At 57.1% G+C, this 19,142-nt stretch overlaps 1 protein-coding gene across 3 annotated transcripts; it reads left to right on the top strand.

Annotated features, from left to right (window-relative positions):
- The first annotated feature begins 6,506 nt into the window (after positions 1-6,506).
- Positions 6,507-18,653, top strand: SAMD10 (sterile alpha motif domain containing 10). 3 transcript variants are annotated; one of them, XM_064391467.1, is made up of 5 exons: positions 6,507-6,644; positions 11,977-12,170; positions 15,495-15,663; positions 16,983-17,123; positions 17,386-18,653. In XM_064391467.1, the coding sequence occupies exons 1-5, from the start codon at positions 6,614-6,616 to the stop codon at positions 17,448-17,450; spliced, it is 600 nt and encodes a 199-aa protein (XP_064247537.1). In that variant the 5' UTR covers positions 6,507-6,613; the 3' UTR covers positions 17,451-18,653. The 3 variants fall into 3 exon arrangements, with proteins under 3 accessions (XP_064247537.1, XP_064247536.1, XP_064247539.1); XM_064391466.1 differs by lacking the exon at positions 6,507-6,644 and adding an exon at positions 6,651-9,743; XM_064391469.1 differs by lacking the exon at positions 6,507-6,644 and adding an exon at positions 6,653-9,743 and having other exon boundaries at positions 17,343-18,653.
- Positions 18,654-19,142: the final 489 nt, after the last annotated feature.

Raw genomic sequence — 19,142 nt, 5'->3', positions numbered from 1 at the left:
AAAGATGTTTTCTCCCTGGTGCAACAAAATCTGAAGGGCTGAAGAGGCAGCAGCCCCTGTTAAAGTTGCAAATCTGCTGCACTTCAACCTGCAGGGAGCTGCTGCCAGGTCTGCATGTTGGCACAGTGCTTCTTACCACCCTCGTTTTTGGGGAGGGAATAAAAGCCCAGGGGGATGAGACCACCCAGCAGGTCACTCCTGTCTCCTGGGCACACAGAGTCGTTCCCCTTCTGCTCTGGGACTCCCCAAGCTCAGTTTGTGTGTTTGGCTGAGGAAAGGTGGGAGGGGATGCTGGGCACATCAGAATCGCTCACAAAGGTTTGAAACTGAAAAAAATCGCTTGGATGAGCACAAGGACGAGCTCACCAAGGATTCTGCCAGGGATTGGATCAGGGCCGGCCCAGAGCCCAGCAAGGAGCAGCCCAGCCCAGCCCGCGGCCGGGGCACTGCAGCCCCTCGGTCACACAAAGCCGCCTCTGTCCCCGGGGAGAGCAGAGGCGGCGGCGGCTTCTCCCGGGACAACGGGAAAACAAACCCCGGGGCTCTCCCGAGGCTGGGAATCCGTGTTTTTAAATATCACATAGCACTGCAAGAATGCATCCGCAGGGCAGGATCAGCGCTGGGACTCTTCCCAAGTGCTGTTTCCTGCTGCCTGCCTCTGGCAATAGGAGACAGGGAAACGGCTTTAAACTAAAAGAGGGGAGATTTAGGGTAAATATAAGGAAAACTTTATTACAGCAGGGGTGGTAAAACACTGGTTCAGGGTGCTGTGGATGCCCCATCCCTGCAAGTGTTCAAGGTTAGGCTGGACAGGGCTTGGATCAATCTGGTCCAGTGGAAGGTGCCCCTGTAAATGCCAGAAGGTTCAAATGAGATGGGATGGACCTTAAAGATTCATTCCAACCCAAACTGTTCCACCATTCCATGAAAATCCCTGTTGCAAAACACCTGCCTGCAAGTCCTGAGCAGAAATCCAGCCCCTTCCTGTGTGCCAGTGCCAGGCACAGGGACAGGACATCCCAGAGGTGCCAGGAATAGCTGGAGCAGTGTGAGCTCCTCCACTGAGCCCTGAGCCCTCAAAGAGCCCAAATTCAGGCACCCTCAGCCTGTGTGGTGCTAGCTGGGTGGTGGTGCCATTGCTTTGCACTCCCAAATGGGATGATTACTTGGATTTCAGATGTGGAAGTGCAAGAGAAGAACAAAACAGGGCTTATTTTTAATCCCTGTTGTCTCAGTTCCTAAATTAACACTTTTGGAGCCTGTTCTCACTTGATTATCACCCGATGCTGTGAAATCCTCTGAAGACAGGATGTCCTACTTAACAAATCAACTCCGTATTAGGTAAATATACATTCTGAAGTTTTAATTAGTCCCATGCTACGATACAGAGGTGCCCTGAGGACTCATCTGCAGCATCTGTCCCCCTCTGCCCCCCAAGCTGAGCTCTGGTGTGCGGTGGGAATTTTCCCAGAGCCAGCAGCAGCAGGTGCCAAGATCCCAGAGCAACTGGGAGGGAGCAAAGTGCCTTTGAGAGTCACCTCCAAGCCTTTGGAAGTCTCAGTGACAATTAGCAGAGATTCCTAAAGGGTCTTCAACACTCTCAGCAATCCAGAGAGCAGAGCTGGCATCAGCCGCAGGTTTGCTGGGAAGAATCCCCACGTGGGAGAGAGCTCAAGGGCACGGTGTCTTGCCAGCAAAATGTTAATGATGCTGCCCAAATGGGATTCCTTAAAATCGTCTTTTCATCTGGGAATGTCCAAAGTCAAGAGCTCTGGCAGATGGATGAATGTTTCCCAAGGTGCTCGGTGATTTGGGCTGCTGGATGAGCTGGGGGAGGAGGGTCCCTGTGCCAAGGGCAGCATGTCCCTGGTCCTGCCCTCCACTGTTCCGGGTGCATCTCCCACAGCTGAGCCATCAGCAAAGCTGCTGCCTCTGGTCGTCACTGCCCGGAGCAACAGGCTTGGGTCTGGGGGATTTTCACTCGTTCCTGCCACCCAAGGTAGTGCAAGCTCTGACCATGGGCAGGGTAAGGAGTGAAGGTGAAGGCAAAAATGAAGGTGAAGGTGATGATGAAGGCGAAGGCAAAGGCAAAGGTGAAGGTGATGATGAAAGTAAAGGTGAAGTGGTGACGAATCCCCCAACTGCTACATCCCCCAAAATACCAAGTCTCCCCTTTGCTTCCCAGTTCTGTTATTCCCTATCCTTTCTGCTCTCTCCATCTGTCCTGCACTCCCATCCATGGCTCCTTCCTGTAAACCAGTGTCACTTGCCCTCTCCAATTCCCCAAACCTTTCTTCTTCAGTGAGGGGTGCCACCAAAATAACCTGATCTCTGCAGCACGGGGGTGACAGCCCTTGGGGGGCACCAGTTCATCCATCCCACTGCCCCCACTGGGACCAGCACTCCCTGCATCCTGAGAGATGCAACCAACGGTGAGAGCAGGACACAGAGCACTGGGCAGCTTGAACTCTGGCATTCCCTAACTTCTGATTTTGCAGCCTGGCTGTGTGAGCAACCAGCTCCCAGATCCCAGAGCAGCGTGCAGTGGCAATCAGAGCACGGCAAATCAATTCATGCCAGGCTGTACCTTGCAATGTAAATAATAAATCGGATTCAGTAGCAATTGAATGCAGCCCAGAGCCCTGAAATCGGACTTGGAGAAAATAAGAACTTGAGGCTGTTAAGATGCAGCAGGGTGGTGTATGGTCATTAGCTGTGAGGTGCTGGAAAACTCTGCTTGGATAATGGTTTTCATTTGTGTCCATTCTGGGCACTGGAATAACACGTGCAGCACTGGGATGGTGACAATGCCCAACCTGGGGGGAGCCCTGGGGAGGGTGGGAGGATCTGTCCTGCTCAAGCTTCAGTTCCCTAATGGAGAGCAGATGGAGCTGGATGAAATTATTTTGGCCCCAAAAAATTACAACACATGTAAAGCTAAACCCCTGTAATTAGTAGGAATTTCGTCAGGTTTCAGCTGGGATGGAAAAAGCCAGAGAGTGGCGTTCAGCTGCTCAGGGTTGCAGCTGGACACGAGGCAGTCTCAGCACAGGGTGGGCTGAGCTACTGCAGGACCAGCAAAACCTCCCCACCCTATCAAGTACTCCTGATCTTCTTAAAATACTTTCCTTTTTTTTTGTTTTTAAATACAAAAAAGAATTAAAATATGTTCGTAAGTGTTTTGCCCTTGCTGGGCATTGATTGGGAACCTGGCAGAGGTGCATCCTGCCATCCTGCCGTGTCCTTGCAGAGTTACATCATGTGTGTCTTCTGATTGGATTAAGTTGCAAATTCACAATTTCACTTGGGGAAACAATATTAACAAGAAAAAAGCCAGTCCTCTGTTCTGAGGGAAAGGAGGTGATCAGGCTCTCAAATAATTACAGACTGCCTTGAAAATAACCGTGACGTGCCAAAATCCAATTAGAAATATATCTATATAAATGTCTAAATAGAAGAGCTTTCATTGTTTAAATCCTTCTCTGTGTGCCAGAGAGCAGCAGAGAGGGAGCAATGCCTTGGATGTCCTCTGCCAGTAAATCACGAACCTTGGGAAGGTGCAGATGTCACACTGTGAGTGACAAGAGGGTCACCTGCCCAGCCAGGGGCCAGAGGACAGCACAGGTTCCTCCCGGGCTCCGTAAGCCAGAGCTCCGATGTGACCTGCAGCATCCCCACTCTCCAACGCTGAGCTTTGGTTCTTTTATTATCAGCATGAAAATAAATTCTTCTCAGGGAGAGATTTTCATAACACTAAATATTTCCATGCCTGGTTGAGATAAGCACCATCCATCAGCCTGCACCAGGCAGGAGGCTTCAGCACGAAGCTGTTTTCGATTCTATCTCCCTGCAAGTGCCTCAACAAATTCATTTTTAAGTCTTTGCACAAAAAATTTGAGAGGGAGGGGTGTTGGGATTTGGGAAAACCCTTCCATGGTGTTTAGTTTGGGAATGTCTGTTCCTAGCCCATGGGGCTGCAGTGAAGGGGGGTCCCCAATACCCAGCTGCATTCACAGCCCCCAGGCCTGTGGTTGGGTGCCATGGGGTGTTTTGTGGAGGTGACATCCCAACAGAGCAGGATGTCCCAAGGCCACCAAGACCACGTGCCCAGCCACTGATGGATGTGTGATCCTGGTTCCTCCCCCTCGCTGGGCGCTCCCTTTTCCTGCTGATGAGCAGTTTTCATTAACGAGCAGACAAGCAAAGCACCAGAGAAATTAGCCACTTTTCTCCTTGGACAAATAACTTCCGTCTGAAGGCTTTTCATCTCCTCCCTCTCATCCTCGCGGGGCGCGGCGGGAGGAAAGCTGATGTTTAATTACTTCCTTTATTCTCTGAAAAACGAACGTGCTGAATCATCCCAGCCTCACACCCTCTCCAGAGCGGGCTGCTGGGGAGGGGTGGGACCCACGGGAACACTGGTGCTCTCCCTGCCCAAATCCATGTGCATGTGCAGGGGAAGCCTGTTGGTCTAGAGCTCAGTGGAGCCACTGTCCCCAGCTTGTCCCCTTCCTGCACCATCACTGCCTTGGGAAAAGGAGCCCTGGCTCGTGCTTTGAGTGCCCCAAGCTGTGTCTTGGTTTAGGGCTTTCCCTAAAAAACTGTCTAACTCCTGCTGTTTAACTCATGTTTAACTGTGAGAAGTCCTCAACCAGACATTAAAAGACCCGAAGTCAGACCAAAACCCAAGACAGAGTTGCTGGGGCTGTTTAAAAGATGCTCCACCATGGGAGGGATTGAGTGACAGCCCAAGAGTGATGCTGGATGCTGTAAAACCAAGGATGGCTGGAGCATGGAGCAGGTGTGGGGACCACACCACCTCTCCAACCCTCCCCATACAGCCCCAGGCTCAAGGATTTTCTGAAAATCCTTTGGAATTTCAGATGGATGAGCAGTCTGAACTTGCCCAGGCACCCAAACCCCATCCCAGTATCCCCAGGCATTGGGAGGCTGGGCTGGCACCAGGCTCATTTGCAGATGAGGAGGAAACAAATTCCATCCCCTGGATATGTGACCCTTTACTGGAGAAGTGCAATTGCTACCAGAAAAATCACAGAAAGCAAAGGCTGGAAGCAGCACAGTGCTTATTTTTAATAACAGCTTGGTGTAATCTGCACACATTTCTCAAGCGACATCAGCCTTTTCCTGCCAAGGCCCCTCTTTAACCATATTTCTCTTGGAAAATTTCTGCCATGGCTCAAAAGCTCTGTGTGCAGACAAAGGCTGAGGGAGAAATGGGAAATTCAAAGGGATGGAGAACACGTTCTTTCTTTATCTGCCTGCAACAAGCAGCATTGCCCTGCCCGCTCTCTTGAAGCCAGAGGAGGAGTTCCAACTTCCCCCAGGAATTCTTAAAGGATTTTTGCAGGCTACAGACAAGGTTTGGGGCCTGATGTCCCCACTGCACGCATGGTTTGTGACTCGATGTCCCCACTCCCTGCCTGGCAGAACGGTTGGCTCGCTGAATGTGTCAGCCCTGGCCAGCTCCCAGCGCAGAGCTGAGCAAGCATCCAGCCTTGTCAGGGCCTTGAGCCTCATCCAGAGCAGCTCCTGATTGAGCATCCAAAATTTTGGAAAGCTCTTATTGATTTGGGGAGCTGAATTTAGTTTTGGCAAGTGCTCCACTCTACACACACAGCTGCACAGCTTGGATCCAAGAGGGTTTTATGCCGTGGCTGTGCAAGGCTGATGAACAGGCACACAAACCCTGCCCGAGGCTGTGCAAGGTCACTGCCACCTGCTGCACCTTCCCAGCCCACGGGGCCATCATCCTCACACAATGTGCTTAAGCTGGGTCTTCTTCCTCTTAAAACAAGGGTGAGGATGCTGCTCTGTGCTGCAGTGGGTCTGTGACAGGGAGCCTTGCAAATGTGGAGTATCACAGCCCAGACATCTGCTTGTCCTTGTCCTGGGCAGCAGAGGTGCCCCCAGCCCGGGGCAGGATGAGCACAGGCTGCACAGCCAGACCCCGCTCCCCTGGTGGCTGCAGGGGCTGGCAGTGACAGCCCCTGTCTGGGTCAGCTGTGACAGCTGAATGCAGGCACCTAAAAACATACCTGTGGGATTGGTCACGCCGGGGTGGTGACAGGTGCTGGTGGCAGTTTATCTCCATGCTGGTGTGCCGAGCACCAGTGAGGTTTGGTGGGTACCCACTCATGCTGAGACCACCCACCGCAGCTCATGCAGCACCCACGGGGCTGAGCACCCTCCTGTGCCTCCCCCATCCGGGGGGCTGGAGATAGGGACACCGGAGACATTTGGGGTGCAGGGAACAACCAGGTGTTTTCCTTTCTGTGCCCACTGCAAACATGACCAAAACCTGTCCATGGTGCCCCCTGCACCCTGCTGTCCCCAAGGACCTGTTCCCCCCGCGGGGATGACACCCGGGCAGGGATCGGGGGGTGTCACCCGGGCAGCAGTGGGGGGCTGCTCGGGGATCCTCGGGCGGGCGGCAGCGGGGGCCGGCGGCGGGCGGAGCCCCCGGGGGTGGCGGATGGCGGCGCCGCCCCCGGCGCGGACACCGGGGCGGGGCGGGCGGGAGCGCCCGGTGCCGCCGGCGGCGCGGGGGGCGCGGGGCTCCGTCCCCGCCCGAGCGCGGCGCCGCTGCCGGAGGATGAGCTGCGGCCGGCCCAAGGACATGGAAGGTACCGGGCGCGGGCGGGGGGGCTCAGGTGCGCGGCGGGACGCGCAGCCCTCAGCCGCCAACGCGGCGGGCACCGAGCCGGCGATCCACTCCATCCCAGGGGCCGCCCTCCGTCTCTCCCCGGTGCTGTCCCCTCCATCCTGGGGTCTGTCTGTCCTCCGTCTCTCCCCAGTTCTGTCCCCTCCATCCTGGGGTCTGTCTATCCTCCATCTCTCCCCGGTGCTGTCCCCTCCATCCTGGGGGTCTGTCTGTCCTCCATCTCTCCCCGGTGCTGTCCCCTCCATCCTGGGGGTCTGTTCTTCGTCCCTTCCTGCTGCTGCCCCCTCCATGCCAGGGGTCTGCCTGCCCTCCATGCCCAGTGCTGTCCTCTCCCTCCCGTCAGTCCCTCCGCATTCCCCTTTACTGCCCCGTTCTGGGGAGAGTCCATCCCCGTGCCCTACCCTTGGTGTTGTGGGGTACCAATGAAATGGGCTGGAAAATTTGGCTAGGGCAAAGGGATGCAGGTGTGAGGACAGGGTGAGCGGGCCTGGGGGTGCTGGAGCAGGGCAGGACCCCCGGGAAGAGCATGCCAAGGTGGAAGGGGGCTCACTGCAGGCAGGGGTGTCCGTGTCTGTGGGCTCCCACACCTGCCTCCTGCCAGGAGAACCTGCCCAGAGCCACCTGGAGTCCTGCCCGCTGCCCTCACCCCACACTCTCACACTGCCCAACCCTACAGGAGTCCTCTCTCTGTCAAGGGGTGCTCAGGGACCTCCTGGCAGTACCCCTGGGAGTCTCAGGAGCACAGATATCCCAAAGGCATGAACGTTGCCCCCAAACACTGTGCCCACTCCCTCAGCGTGGCACCCATCGTGCCACACAGGGAGGACAGAAAGGACACCTGCCTTTTGTTCCCTTCCTCCTCTGTCCTCGGGAGGCACCAGCAGTGGGCAGCCATCAGCCTGGGCTCTGGCTGGGGCTCACATCTCATCTCTGCAAGCAGAGAATTCGGAGGGAAGCGCTGGGGTGACACTCACCACACCCAGGGCCTGAGCCAAGTACACTCCAGGGGAATCTGGAGAAGCTGGAGGGGGTGTCAGTCCTCCTTGAGTCTGGTTTCATCTTCCTCAGGTCTTAGGGAATAGCTCAGGGCAGGACCTGGCCCATGCTGTAGGCACAGCTTCAAAGATGGGATGTGTGGGGATCCCAGAGAGCCTCACTGGAATGATCATCCCTGGAGGCTCCACCAGCTCAAGCAACAGATCTGCCCTGCACCAGGGTGAAGCCACACGGAAGGGACAGGGGGGACCAGGGCAATGGCAATGCCAGCTGAGCTCATGGCTCATGCAGATGCCACTAAAAGCAGGATGAGTTCTTCACAAAGCTGCTCCCTGAATTGAGCAAATTCCCTTGGTCCTCAGAGAGTCCTAGGAGCCCTCAGAGATTTCTGCTCTCTGCATCCACCCTTCACCTGCCTGCAGGAACACAAGAGATGACCAGCTCCCCAAATCCACCTCCAGTTACAAGCAAATCCCTCGTTGTATTTGGTGCTAAACGTGGTGTGCAAACCCACCCTTAAGGGTCGTCACACACGGGCAGCCAGGCAAGCCAGCAAAGTGATTTCATTCCTTGTGGAGCTTGTTTGAAGATTCTCCCGTTAATCCCGGGAAGCTGTCTGACCCCGGGAAGCCTGGCTGCCCCCGCTGCGGCTGCCTCAGACACGGCCCCATCTGGAGGGCAGCGCTGTGGGACAGCCACACGCGCGATGGCATCAGAGACACGGGCATGTTCCTGAGGCCGAGATGAGAAGTGGGGGCAGAGGACAGAACAGGAGTCTTTGCCTGTCCCGGCTGTCCCTGCCTGCTCCTCCTGCAGCTTGACTGTCTGCCACCGTGTCCCCCGGGTAGGTCCTGGTCACCTGCAAGCAGGAAGCATCAGTGGAAATTCCCCTGGCAGCCGGTTTGCTGGTAGTGATCTGCCCGGGGCACCTCGGCACCCACAAGGAAATGCTTTTGCCGGGGAATGCTGCCACATCCTGCCCCGAGGTGCCCAGCCCAGGGAGGTTTCCCGTCCCTCTCCCCAGCAGCAGCTGCTGCTGCTCTGAGCCTCTCCAGCGCTCACGTTTCACCGACCATAAAAGTGTCTGGAGGGGGAATGGGAGCGGGAGCAGCGCTGTCCCTGCTGAGGGGAGGGAGCCGCGACTGTCCCTGTCCCACGGCTGCTGCCTTCCCTGCGGTGACCCGGGCCTGGCCTCGCCTCCTGCGTGGCTGGAGAGATGCCCAAAATGGATCAAAGAGCCATGGAAACAAGCCGGCAGCGATTCCCCGGCGGCAAGCAGGCAGTGGGGTGTCACTCCCGGGGGCAGGCAGACGGGGACGGGGACCTGGGAGCAGCCGGGACTTGCAATAGCGGGGTCACCGTGGCTGTTTGGGGACCTGAGCTGAGCTCTCCCCTCCCCGCTCCAGCTCGGGCTCAGCCAGCCTGGAGATTCCTGCATTCCCATTTCAGGATCCAGCACAGCCTCTGCTCTGGGGGAACCCCACTTCTGCCGGGACCCCAACACGGCCATGAGAGCCCTGGCGGGAGCAGGTGCAGCCCACACCGAGCCCTTCCCGCTGAGGCTGCTCATCACCACGCTCCTTCTCCGCTTTTCCTCCTGCACCCGAGCCACCGGTGCCCCCGGCTCTCCACACTGGTGCCACTTGGGCCCTTTGGTGCCCGGTGGGTGCAGTGTCCCCTGCAGCAGCCCCTGCCCACCCCAGTGCCAGCTGGCCCTGGGATCAGGCGGGAGCACGAGAGGAAAGCGCCCAGCATCTCCCCGGATCCAACGCCCCCGGGGCAGCGGGGAGGGGGTGCCATTCACCCCCTGCCCGTGTGCGAGCGGCTCGGGGCCGCCCGGAGCGGGGTGAGCGTGCAGCCGGGGCTCGGAGGCAGCGGGAGGGAGGCGCTCGGGGGAATCAGTCAGGTGTGGACGAGGTATGAGGGGAGGCAGGGATGGAGCCGCACTCGTGACAGCGGTGCCGAGCGCTCACGCGCATCCCTCCTCCCGCCGAGATGCAGCAGGGCCGGCCATCCCTCTGCTGCGTCTCCACCATCCGCAGCTCGCAGGGACCACCCGAGCCAGGTGAGGGGTCTTCAGGGCATGGCCGGGGGGCTGTGGGGACAGCGGGCCTTGGGGGAGGTGCTGCATGCTCGTTCCTGGCCGGAGGGCACAGCCTCCGGCTTAGCGGAGAGGGGCGGAGGGGATGGAGGGCGGCTGGTTGCTCCTGGGGATGCTGTGGCTGCTCCCTGTGCAGGGCACGGAAAGGGCAGCTCGTGTTGGATGTCACCCCCATGTCCCCGCGTGGAGCCAGCCCAGGGCTGTCCTGACTCGGAACTCCTCTGTCCCCATCCTTTCCTCGCTCTAAAATGCTCCCACGTGCACTGCTCACCCTCCCTACCGTCCCATGTCGAGTGCTGCCAGGTGATTGGAAAGTTGGGATGCAAGGGCTGGGCCGGGGAAACTGAGACTGTGGAGGAGCTGCTGGAGCCAGGGCCTCTGGGCTGCAGGGCAGCCACTGCCTGCTCCAGTGGAGAGCCATGCCCCCAAAGCTCCCGGAGCTGCCTTTCTTCCCAGATCGTTTTTCCTTTCCACTTTCACCTGCTTTCCCATCTGCTCCCACTCCTGGCGTTGCCTCCAGCAGAGTTGGCTGCAGGAGCAGAGATGCCCATGTCCTGCTGCTGATGGCAGATGCTCCACAGCTCCCTATGGATGTGGGTCCTGCTGATGGTCAGAGCTCCCTTCCCTCCACTCCCTGTAGTCCTGGGGAAGCCCTAGCACAGCTGAAGGACACACCTCTGGCAGCAGCCCCTCCAGAGCTGCCAGGTTTGTATCTGCCCCAGCACCCAGTGGGATGGGCAGGTTCCAGCTCGGAGGTATCCCAGCACAGCTGCAGTGCTCAGGGTGACAGGGACAGGACAGTGGCATCTCAGACATCCTTGGCTGGAGGAAGCACAGCCCACTCTGGTCCTCACCCGACAGGCTCAGGGTGTCTGAGACTGCTGGAAGTCACCCAGGACAGGTGCAGAGACCACCCCTATCAGTCCTGCCTCTGCTCCCCACTGAGCCTCTCCATTGATCCCCTTCCACCTTGTTTTCTCTAAAATCACTTCCCCAACAATCAGACAGGTCCCCTGCCTCAGTTTCCCCATGGCAATGCTTCCTGCTGGGTGTGTTTAAGAAACACTGTGTGATGTGGTGGGACAGCCCTTTTTTGCTCTATTTTGACTTATTTTTGGCCAGTTGTTCTCCTATTGCATAAAGGTGTACTTGAATGGTCTCTTTGAAACCTCTTCCCTCTTAAAACCCGCTAATTAGGAAAACGAGCTGCATCACGATTTCTCCAGCCCTCCTGCTCTCCCAGGGTGGTTTTCCCTGGAAGTGGGTCTTCTTTGGGAGCTGCTCTGCTCTTGGAGGTGGTTCATGACTGGCCTGGCTCCCCGTGGTGGGAGCAGGTGAGCTGGGGGATGCTCCAGTCTTTGCTTCCGCAGATCAGAGCTGCTTATGTCAAGCTGTCTGGCTTTTATCCGGAGCAGACAGAGCGTGAGCCCCTAATACCCACTCACCCTCCTCCTGTGGCAGCTGGGTCCTTTCAGCCGCCCTCAAGGGAAAGCTTTGCAACCTCATTGTAACCCCAACACCCCCAGCTTGTTAAAACACAAGGAATTGGACTTTGACGATCTTTGTGGGTCCCTTCCAACTCAGGATATCCTATGACTCTATGAATAAGGGACAAAAAGCACTCGTTGTGGATAAATGTCTCTTTGTGGTCATGTGTGTTTGGCCATCACTGGAGTGCACAGCAGCTGTCCCCAGGAACCCATGGTGTGTGCTGGGGGACCAGCCTGCATTCCCTTCTCCACCAGGCTGCCCAGGGAGGGTTCCTCTGCTCCCCTTCCCTCGGTGGTGGCAGTTCACTGTCAGCCTGGACCATGCAGCTTCCCTGGGCCTCCTCCCTGTCCCTGTCCCAGCAGGGTGGCAGTGACAAGCAGGAGGTTCTCACCACGTGTCGGGGATCAGCTGCGGGTCCCGCGTCTGCTCGGCTGGCGGGTGTCAAAACAAGCGTCGCTCGTGAGGGGTTTGTGTGGGCAAACATCTTGTCGGGTGCCTGCTGGATCCCAGCGCCAGCTGGCAGCGCCTGGGCTGGTGGATTTTCTTCTTGGCAATGGGAAGGGAAGGCAAGAACGGGGAGTTTTTGGAGAGAGGGGCCCACAGCCTGAGTTTGGCAGGTCCCATGGGGTACAAAAGGCAATTTTGGGTGCCCTAGCATGGGGTGGATGGGCATTGTGGCCGTCTCTCACCCCCCTTCCCTCTGCAGCCGCCGCTGCCGCCTCTGCTCACTTCAGCTTCTGCCGCAGCCTCCTGGAGCACACGGTGTCGGCCGAGAACCTGAGCTACCGCCTGCAGCGCTCCGCGGGCAGCAGCCTCACCTGGCACGACGGCCGCAGCCAGCGCCCCGACGGCGCCCGCACCGTCAAGCTCCTGCGGCAGCCGGGCACCGAGGGCTCGCAGGTACCCGCTCCCCCGGGCACGCCAAGGGGGGCACGGCTCCCGGTGTCTGCCTGACCCCCGCACGAGCCTCTCTGCTTTCCCTGCAGGATCAGGCCTTCAGAGTTTGCTGGAAGTCCTCAGGATTGCTGGGTGTTTAGTTGTAGTGACATGTATAAATATTGTTGTGTGTTTTCGTCAGGCCTCGTGCTGTACTGGGGTCAGCTCTCTGTGTCACCTCCCCTCTGTGCATCACCCACCCTCCCACCCGCAGCTGGGACTTAATGCCATTTTGCATTAAGTATGCCAGGACCAAATTCCTTATAATGCCTTAAAATAGCTGAGCGCCTGTGTGTGTCTTAGCCAAGTTTGGACCATTGTTTTCCTGAAATTTGAAATGTTATTGTACTATGGAGGCTGTGATCCAAAGGTTTCCATCCATTCACTGCTGCACAGACACAGGAAGGAACATCATCCCTGCAGGTGCTTCCTACCCCTCTTTAACACCCTGGGAGTCAGGTTCAGAGTGGCACACCCAGACAGTGAAAGCTGGAAAGAAAAGAGGGAAAATCCAACTGCCTGGCTTCCAGCTGCCAGCATGGAGATGCTTTTGTATCACAGGGCCTCCTGTCTGGTTTGGCTTCAGAAGGGAGCAGGGGCCCCACAGGGATGGGTATGGTCATGATGCTCCAGGGGAGACAATGTCCCATGTGCTGGTGGCACTGTCCCATCAGCTCCAGGTGGCTCCTGCATGGGGACACACCAGCCACTCTCCAGCTGCCAGCTGTGGCTTATCATGGCTCTCCCTCCTCCACCTCTATGTGCTGCCCAGAAGGATTTGGTGAAAGGTTCTTAATTTGCCGTAAGCGAAGGAAAATCCCAGAGCGAAGGGAGGTGATGCAAGTTGCTCCTTGCAGTGCCCAGGGATGGCTCCCACCCCCCGGTTCCCCCTGCCACCTCCTGCCTTCCTGCCAGAGCAGCCTCCCAGCCTTCCTGCCTGCTCTCCTCCACACCGGCGCTCGATATTCACGGCTGAGAGTTTATCAGAGAGACAGCGCGGCTCAGCCGGCTGGAAAACAAACCCACGATCCCTTTACACCTCCCCTGCCCCTCTGGGGAGCGCAGGGGCTCACTTGGGGACCCTCCATGGGGAGCGGGGAATGCACGCCGAGCAGGCAGCAGGTTTAGGGATGCTGGGACGGTCCCCGGTGCGGGGCCGTGTCTGATCAGTGATGTGCGTGCAGCCGTGTGCGTGCCCAGGGAGATTGTTTGTCACCTCTTCCCCCGTGCCTCGGAGGGTTAGTTGGATAATAGCTGTGGGAAGCTCCCGGGAAGCTGGTTGTTATTCCCCCCAGCCCCTCCGCTTCTCATCATCACTCGTTAGTGAATCCGGAGCAAATCGCCTCCTCCTCCTCCTCCCCACGGCACACTCTCCGGCGCGCTCAGCCGAGTGTGAAGGGGCCGCGCAGCCGGCGCGGGCTGGGGCTGCTCCCGCAGGCAGGCGACTCCCGGGATGCGCCTGGTGGAGCCGGGCAGCTGCCGGGGTGTCCCCCAAAGCTGAGGGTTTGGTTCAGAAGCTGAATCCTGTGCATTGTCTAATGGATTTTCCATCTACTTTGGAGACGGACTCCTTGCTTATTCATGTACAGCCTCCCAACTTCGCCTTCTTCCTCTTGCTTGGATGTTCCCAACGAGCTCTGCTTGAGGAAGAGTTCCTTTCCAAGCTCACAGGCTCCCCTGGGCACAGGCAGCAGCCCCACCAGACTGGCCGTGCTCCATGGCAGTGAGCACATCCCAGCCCAGCTGCCCTCCATGCCTCCTCTGCAGCATCTCTCAGGAACGTGTCATTAGTTTCAGTGACTGCGGGATGTCTGGAGTCCCTCTTACACTAATTATCCTGCTCCTTTATTAGACATGCTTAATTAGCCCGCGTTCACACGCAGGGGTCGGTGTTGGCACACCGAGGGCCACACGCTGCCGACCTTTCCCGTGCCCGTGTGTCGTGCATCAGCTGCTATTCCTGCTCTGTCCTGGCCGTGTCCGGGGCATCGGTGAGCCCTGGCAGTCCAGTCCCCTTGTGCTGCGGGAAGCAGGGATGCCTTTTCCACCCCAATTTGCTGTGACCCAGCCCAGGACAGTCCCAGCAGCTTGGGCACAAGTGGATGCTTTGGAGCAGTGATGTTTGCTGGTGCTGCTCAAGGATGAAATCTCAGCAGTGGACAGCTCACCAATCTCTACTGGGTGCTAAAAGCAGAGAAAAGGAGATTGCTGCATCCTCCAGCCCCATTTCCCAGCCAGTCTGGAAGATTCCTAGGAGAAGCAGGCTTGCTCCCTGTGCAGTCACAGCTCAGGATGTGTGATTTTCTCTGTATGAGATAAGTTCAGGCTGCAGCAATCTTGCAAGGCCAGAGTATCTGTGGTGGAAGGAGAGAAAATGGAGCTGCCAAGTGGCTCAGGGTGAGACTGGGCGGCTCAGAGTGAGGTTGGCCACTGCAGCAGACAGCTGGAGGGAGGGAAGGTGGGGTGGAGGGATGCTGTCAGAGAAGCCCCCTCTCCCTGTGGGCATAGCTCAGTACTGTGCTGGCATAGCTCAGCAGGTGGTGGAGGTGGCCAGGGCACACTGAGATGCTGGAGACTGTGACCCTGCTTTATCCTGGGTGTCTCTGAGCATAGCAGCACCCCAGGAACAGCTGTAGGATTCAGAGGTGGCCTTGGACACCTGCAAGGCTGCAGGACCTTGTTGTGACCAGTCAGCTCAGGGCTGAAGGGGGTTGAGAGGGAGAGAAAAGGAGAGTCCTTCCTACTCCAGGGTACCAGGTGGCTGCTGGCTGCTTTCCTGGGGAGTGCTGGTGGGGATGGGTTTGCATCAGCACCAATATCTGGTAGGGATGGCTTTGCACCAGTTCCTACTCTCCTCCAGGATTTCACTGGCTTCATCCCCACTGAGAGCTTCCAGCAAATGCCCATCTCTGCCTGGTGAGGTGGGACCCTGAGGACCCCAGGACATCTCCTGAGCCTGCGCAATGCTCTGCTGGGCTGGGAGATGTGTAGGAGAGGGAGTTGGGTCTCTTGTCTGCAACAGGAGGGCTGGGAAGTTTAAAGTGTTGGGTTTATGTATGGCAGGACAACAAACTCAAACTCCCATCCCCACTCTCCGTGCCCCCCTTACTGGTGCCTCTGATTTCAGGGTGAGCCCAGAGGCTCCAGAGGCTGTGGAGCCAAAGTCTGCCAGCACCACCACAATCCTATGCAGCCAACCAGCATCTCCCCCATCCCCATGCACTGATTTCTGTTTTCCTTCTCCCAGGGTTGAATCCCACTAAGGCTCTCCCTTCCCACTCCCCTCAGGTCCGTGGCTGTGACCACTATGGCATCTACCACACCAGCCCCATGCTGGGCAGCCTGGTCAAGCCAGTGGTGCTGTGGACCCAGCAGGATGTGTGCAAATGGCTGAAGAAGCACTGCCCACACAACTATCTCATCTACGTGGAGGCGTTCTCCCACCACGCCATCACAGGTACAGAGTGTCCTCTGCACTGTTTGCCATTAGCACGTGCTCCTGGGAAAGGCTGTTGGGACATTGGTGGTTCAGAAGATGGACATACCCCTCATTTCTGTCCCCTCTCCCCATGAGATGCAGCCAGGGGGAGAGCAGGGGACACAGTGACGCTGACCCAGGCTGGGCAGGAGGCATCTGCCACCTGGGTGAGCTCCAGGACAGGCTGGAGGTTCTTTAAAATTATTAAATTGGTTTATAAGACAGGGAAGAGTCTTCTCATCACCAAGTTTAATATAATAATAGTATTATTAAAATTTTTAAATGCGGAAAATTTTTGCAGAAGAGAAAAATCTCTGCCCATTAGAGTCCAAGTTTCAAAGGTCTTTGTCCGGGTCCAAATCCAACTCCCAATCAAGTCCTTCAAACAGACTCACCTCTAGGATCTGCTCCCTCCCCTTTGCTCCCTGGGGACAGTGGCTTTGACCTCTGTGTAAGAGCATCATTCCAGCCCAACTTCAATATGTGCAAGGCCAGACTGAGCTCTGCCAGGACCAGGGGAGGGTGGCAGGGAAGTGAGGGCAGGAGCTGCCTGGGGGGAATGCAAAATTCTAATGCAAAAGCTCAGCCAGCCCTTGCTCAGGCAACAAAGGCAGCATTAGAGAGTGTACGCTGGGAAGCAAGGACAAAAGCTGGTTTAGAATCCCTCCTGTAATAGCCCCAGACTGAGGGGACTGGAGCACTAATGTGTTGTGATGGGCACCCCCATTCATTGCCCCGGGACCAGCAGCCTGTGTGGGGACTCTGTGCTCGGAAAACATCTCCTCATGTGGGAGGTGGAGCAGAGAAAGGAAAGCTCTGCCTGCGGGGATGGGTTACAGGATTGTGCTGCTGATACCTGGCAGAGGCTGGGGACGTGAGCTGCCACCCGGCGCTCTCTGAAAGGGACAGCACAAACCAGAATGGTTTGGGTTGGAAGGGACCTGAAAGCTCACCTCGTTCCATGGGCAGGGACAGCTTCTGCTAGACCAGGTTTCTCTAAGCCTTCTCCAGCCTGGTCTTGGACACTTCCAGGGATGGGGCAGCCACAGCTTCTCGGGATAACCTGTGTGAGGGCCTCACCACCCTCACAGGGACTAATTTCTTCACAACATCCAGTTTAACCCTATCCTCTGCCAGTCATTCCCCCTCACCCTGCTCCTCCACACACCACTGCAGGCAGTGAGACAGCACTCCCTCCTCGTTCCTCCGTGCTGATGGGCTCCCCTTTGTGTTGCCCTTCCCTGGAGTCATCCCCGCTGCAGGGGGCTGGCGGGGCACCGAGCATTCCGTGTTTGCAGGCCGGGCGCTGCTGCGGCTGAATGGGGAGAAGCTGCAGCGCATGGGGATCGCGCTGGAGACGCAGAGGCAGGAGCTGCTGCAGCAGGTCCTGCAGCTCCAGGTGCGCGAGGAGGTCCGCAACCTGCAGCTGCTCAGCCAAGGTAGGGCCAGCGGGGCAGCCAGGCATGGGCTGTGGCACACAGGGATGGGTTGTGGGGTTGTTCAGGGAGCACAGCGGGGAGTTGTGGTGCACACACAGCCCAAAATCCATCAGTGGCTTTTTGCACGCAAGGGAAGAGATTCTCTGGGGCTGGTAGTGGGTGGGCTGCGACGTGCCACCCTGCAGGATGTTTATTCCTTCCTCTCCCACCTTGTTCCAGCTTCTTTTGGAAATGTCTCCTAGCTGATCCGTCTGTTTGGCAGATTGCACCAACACTGTGAACCGAGCTCCGCTGGGATGGGCTGTGCATCGCCGATACGAGACCTGAGCCACACGCTTGGAATAAGAAGAGACAGCTTCCCAGACACTCCAGGGCTCCTCTCCTGCTTCTTCCTTCTCTTTCTTTTAAAGGAATACATTCCTGTGCAGGGATGGAAGGTTTCTTCCAGCAGACATGGCTCTTGGCTGGAGGAAAATCAGCAAACCTACTGCTGGGACAGATGATGAACTTCCATCCACCTGAGCCTGATGGTTCACAGGGAAAGAGATGGAAAAAAGGAGATGGCAAAAGGCAGGGCTCAGCACTGTGGAGAAAGGGACTGCCGTGATTCCAGGGACAGCTCAGAGCCATGTGCAGGACATTGAAGCATTATGCACTTGGGCAACATCCCAGCACCCAGCAACTCGTGTCCATGCCTCGGAGCCTATTTAGGGAGCTTTGGTTTCCTCATCAGACTGGGCTGCCTTCCAGCGTCCGGGGAGGTGACGTTATCAGTAGCAAACAAGATGATACAACCAGACAAAAAATTCAAAGCGGGGCCAAGACCCCAGCACCCAGCTCCACTTGGTGAGTTAAAAAGGGAGCTGAGTCATCAGAGCTGGAAAATCTGCAAGTAAAAGCAGGTTGGGTATACCAGGAGCCATGGCCTGGAGGAAGCTGTGCCAAGAGCTCATCCTTCATCCGCTGGCAGAGCCCGTGCAGGGGCTGGGGGGAGCAGGCAGGGTGCTGCTGGCTGGTTGTGGGGGCTGCCCAGGGTGGGGCTGGGGGAACACGGGGCTCCAGGTCCTCCCCAGCTCCTGTGCCTGGTCCTGCTCTGCTCCATGCCCCCACCAGCTCTGCAGAGCTCTGCTCATCCAGGCATTGGCAGGTTCCTGTCCTGACCTCCTGCCCAAGGGCTGGCGATGGTGCCACCAAAGCCAGGCACCTTCCTCATGACCGTCACCATCATTACAGAGAAAGTGTTTGCTGTTAGGCCCCCATCTCCCAAATTCTCCCATACAGAGCTACAGACTGCCCTTGTGGGCAGATAAGGAAAATCCATGTGTAAATCAGGATTTTTGGCCAGGGTGGATGCTGTCACCTCCCCACATTCCACCTCAAGTGGTGAGGGGAGGGCTGTGGAGGTCCAAAAACAGCAGCACCTCAAAACCCCTGGGGCACTGGGGTGTGGAGGCAGGTCATGGTGCTCCCTGGCCAGGCATCCTCCTGCCTGCTTCTCTGCTGGTAATAAATTAGAGACTGTTATTTTAACTCTCTGCTCTTCTGGCTCTTCCCACACCTGAACCTGCCCTCTGAGTTTGGTCCCTCCAGTCCTTCCTGGGGATGCTCAGGAGATGTCTACAGCCCTAAATCCCTCCATGCTAGGCTGAACATCTTCCCTCTCTGCCTGTGGGTCAGGGGTCTGTGACCTTCAGCTCTGTCTGCAGGGAAGCAGCTCCAGGGCTTTGCTGTGTGTAGCCCCTGGTACCCCAGGACACAGGAATTAGAATTTTCTCCTCTTTCCATACTGACCTTTTCTAATATGCAGCAAAATTTGCTCTTCTCACCTCACCGGAGACTCACGAGCAACAGAGCTGGGAGAATTTATTGAGTTTAAAGAAAAGGAAAAATAAGCCAGGAAAAAGAAGGCAGGAAAAATCCCATCTTCCCCACGGTGGGGTTGTTTCTGTCCTGGGGGGGCAGTGGGAGGCGTGGGGAGGCACGGGGAGCTGCGGGGTGACGGGGGGCAGAAGCCCAAGG

Source organism: Passer domesticus, chromosome 16 (genome assembly GCF_036417665.1).
Source record: "Passer domesticus isolate bPasDom1 chromosome 16, bPasDom1.hap1, whole genome shotgun sequence".
In the NCBI taxonomy this organism is placed as follows: Eukaryota; Metazoa; Chordata; class Aves; order Passeriformes; family Passeridae; genus Passer; species Passer domesticus.
Note: the sequence above shows the minus strand (reverse complement) of the source record. Positions and strands in the feature narration are given on the sequence as shown.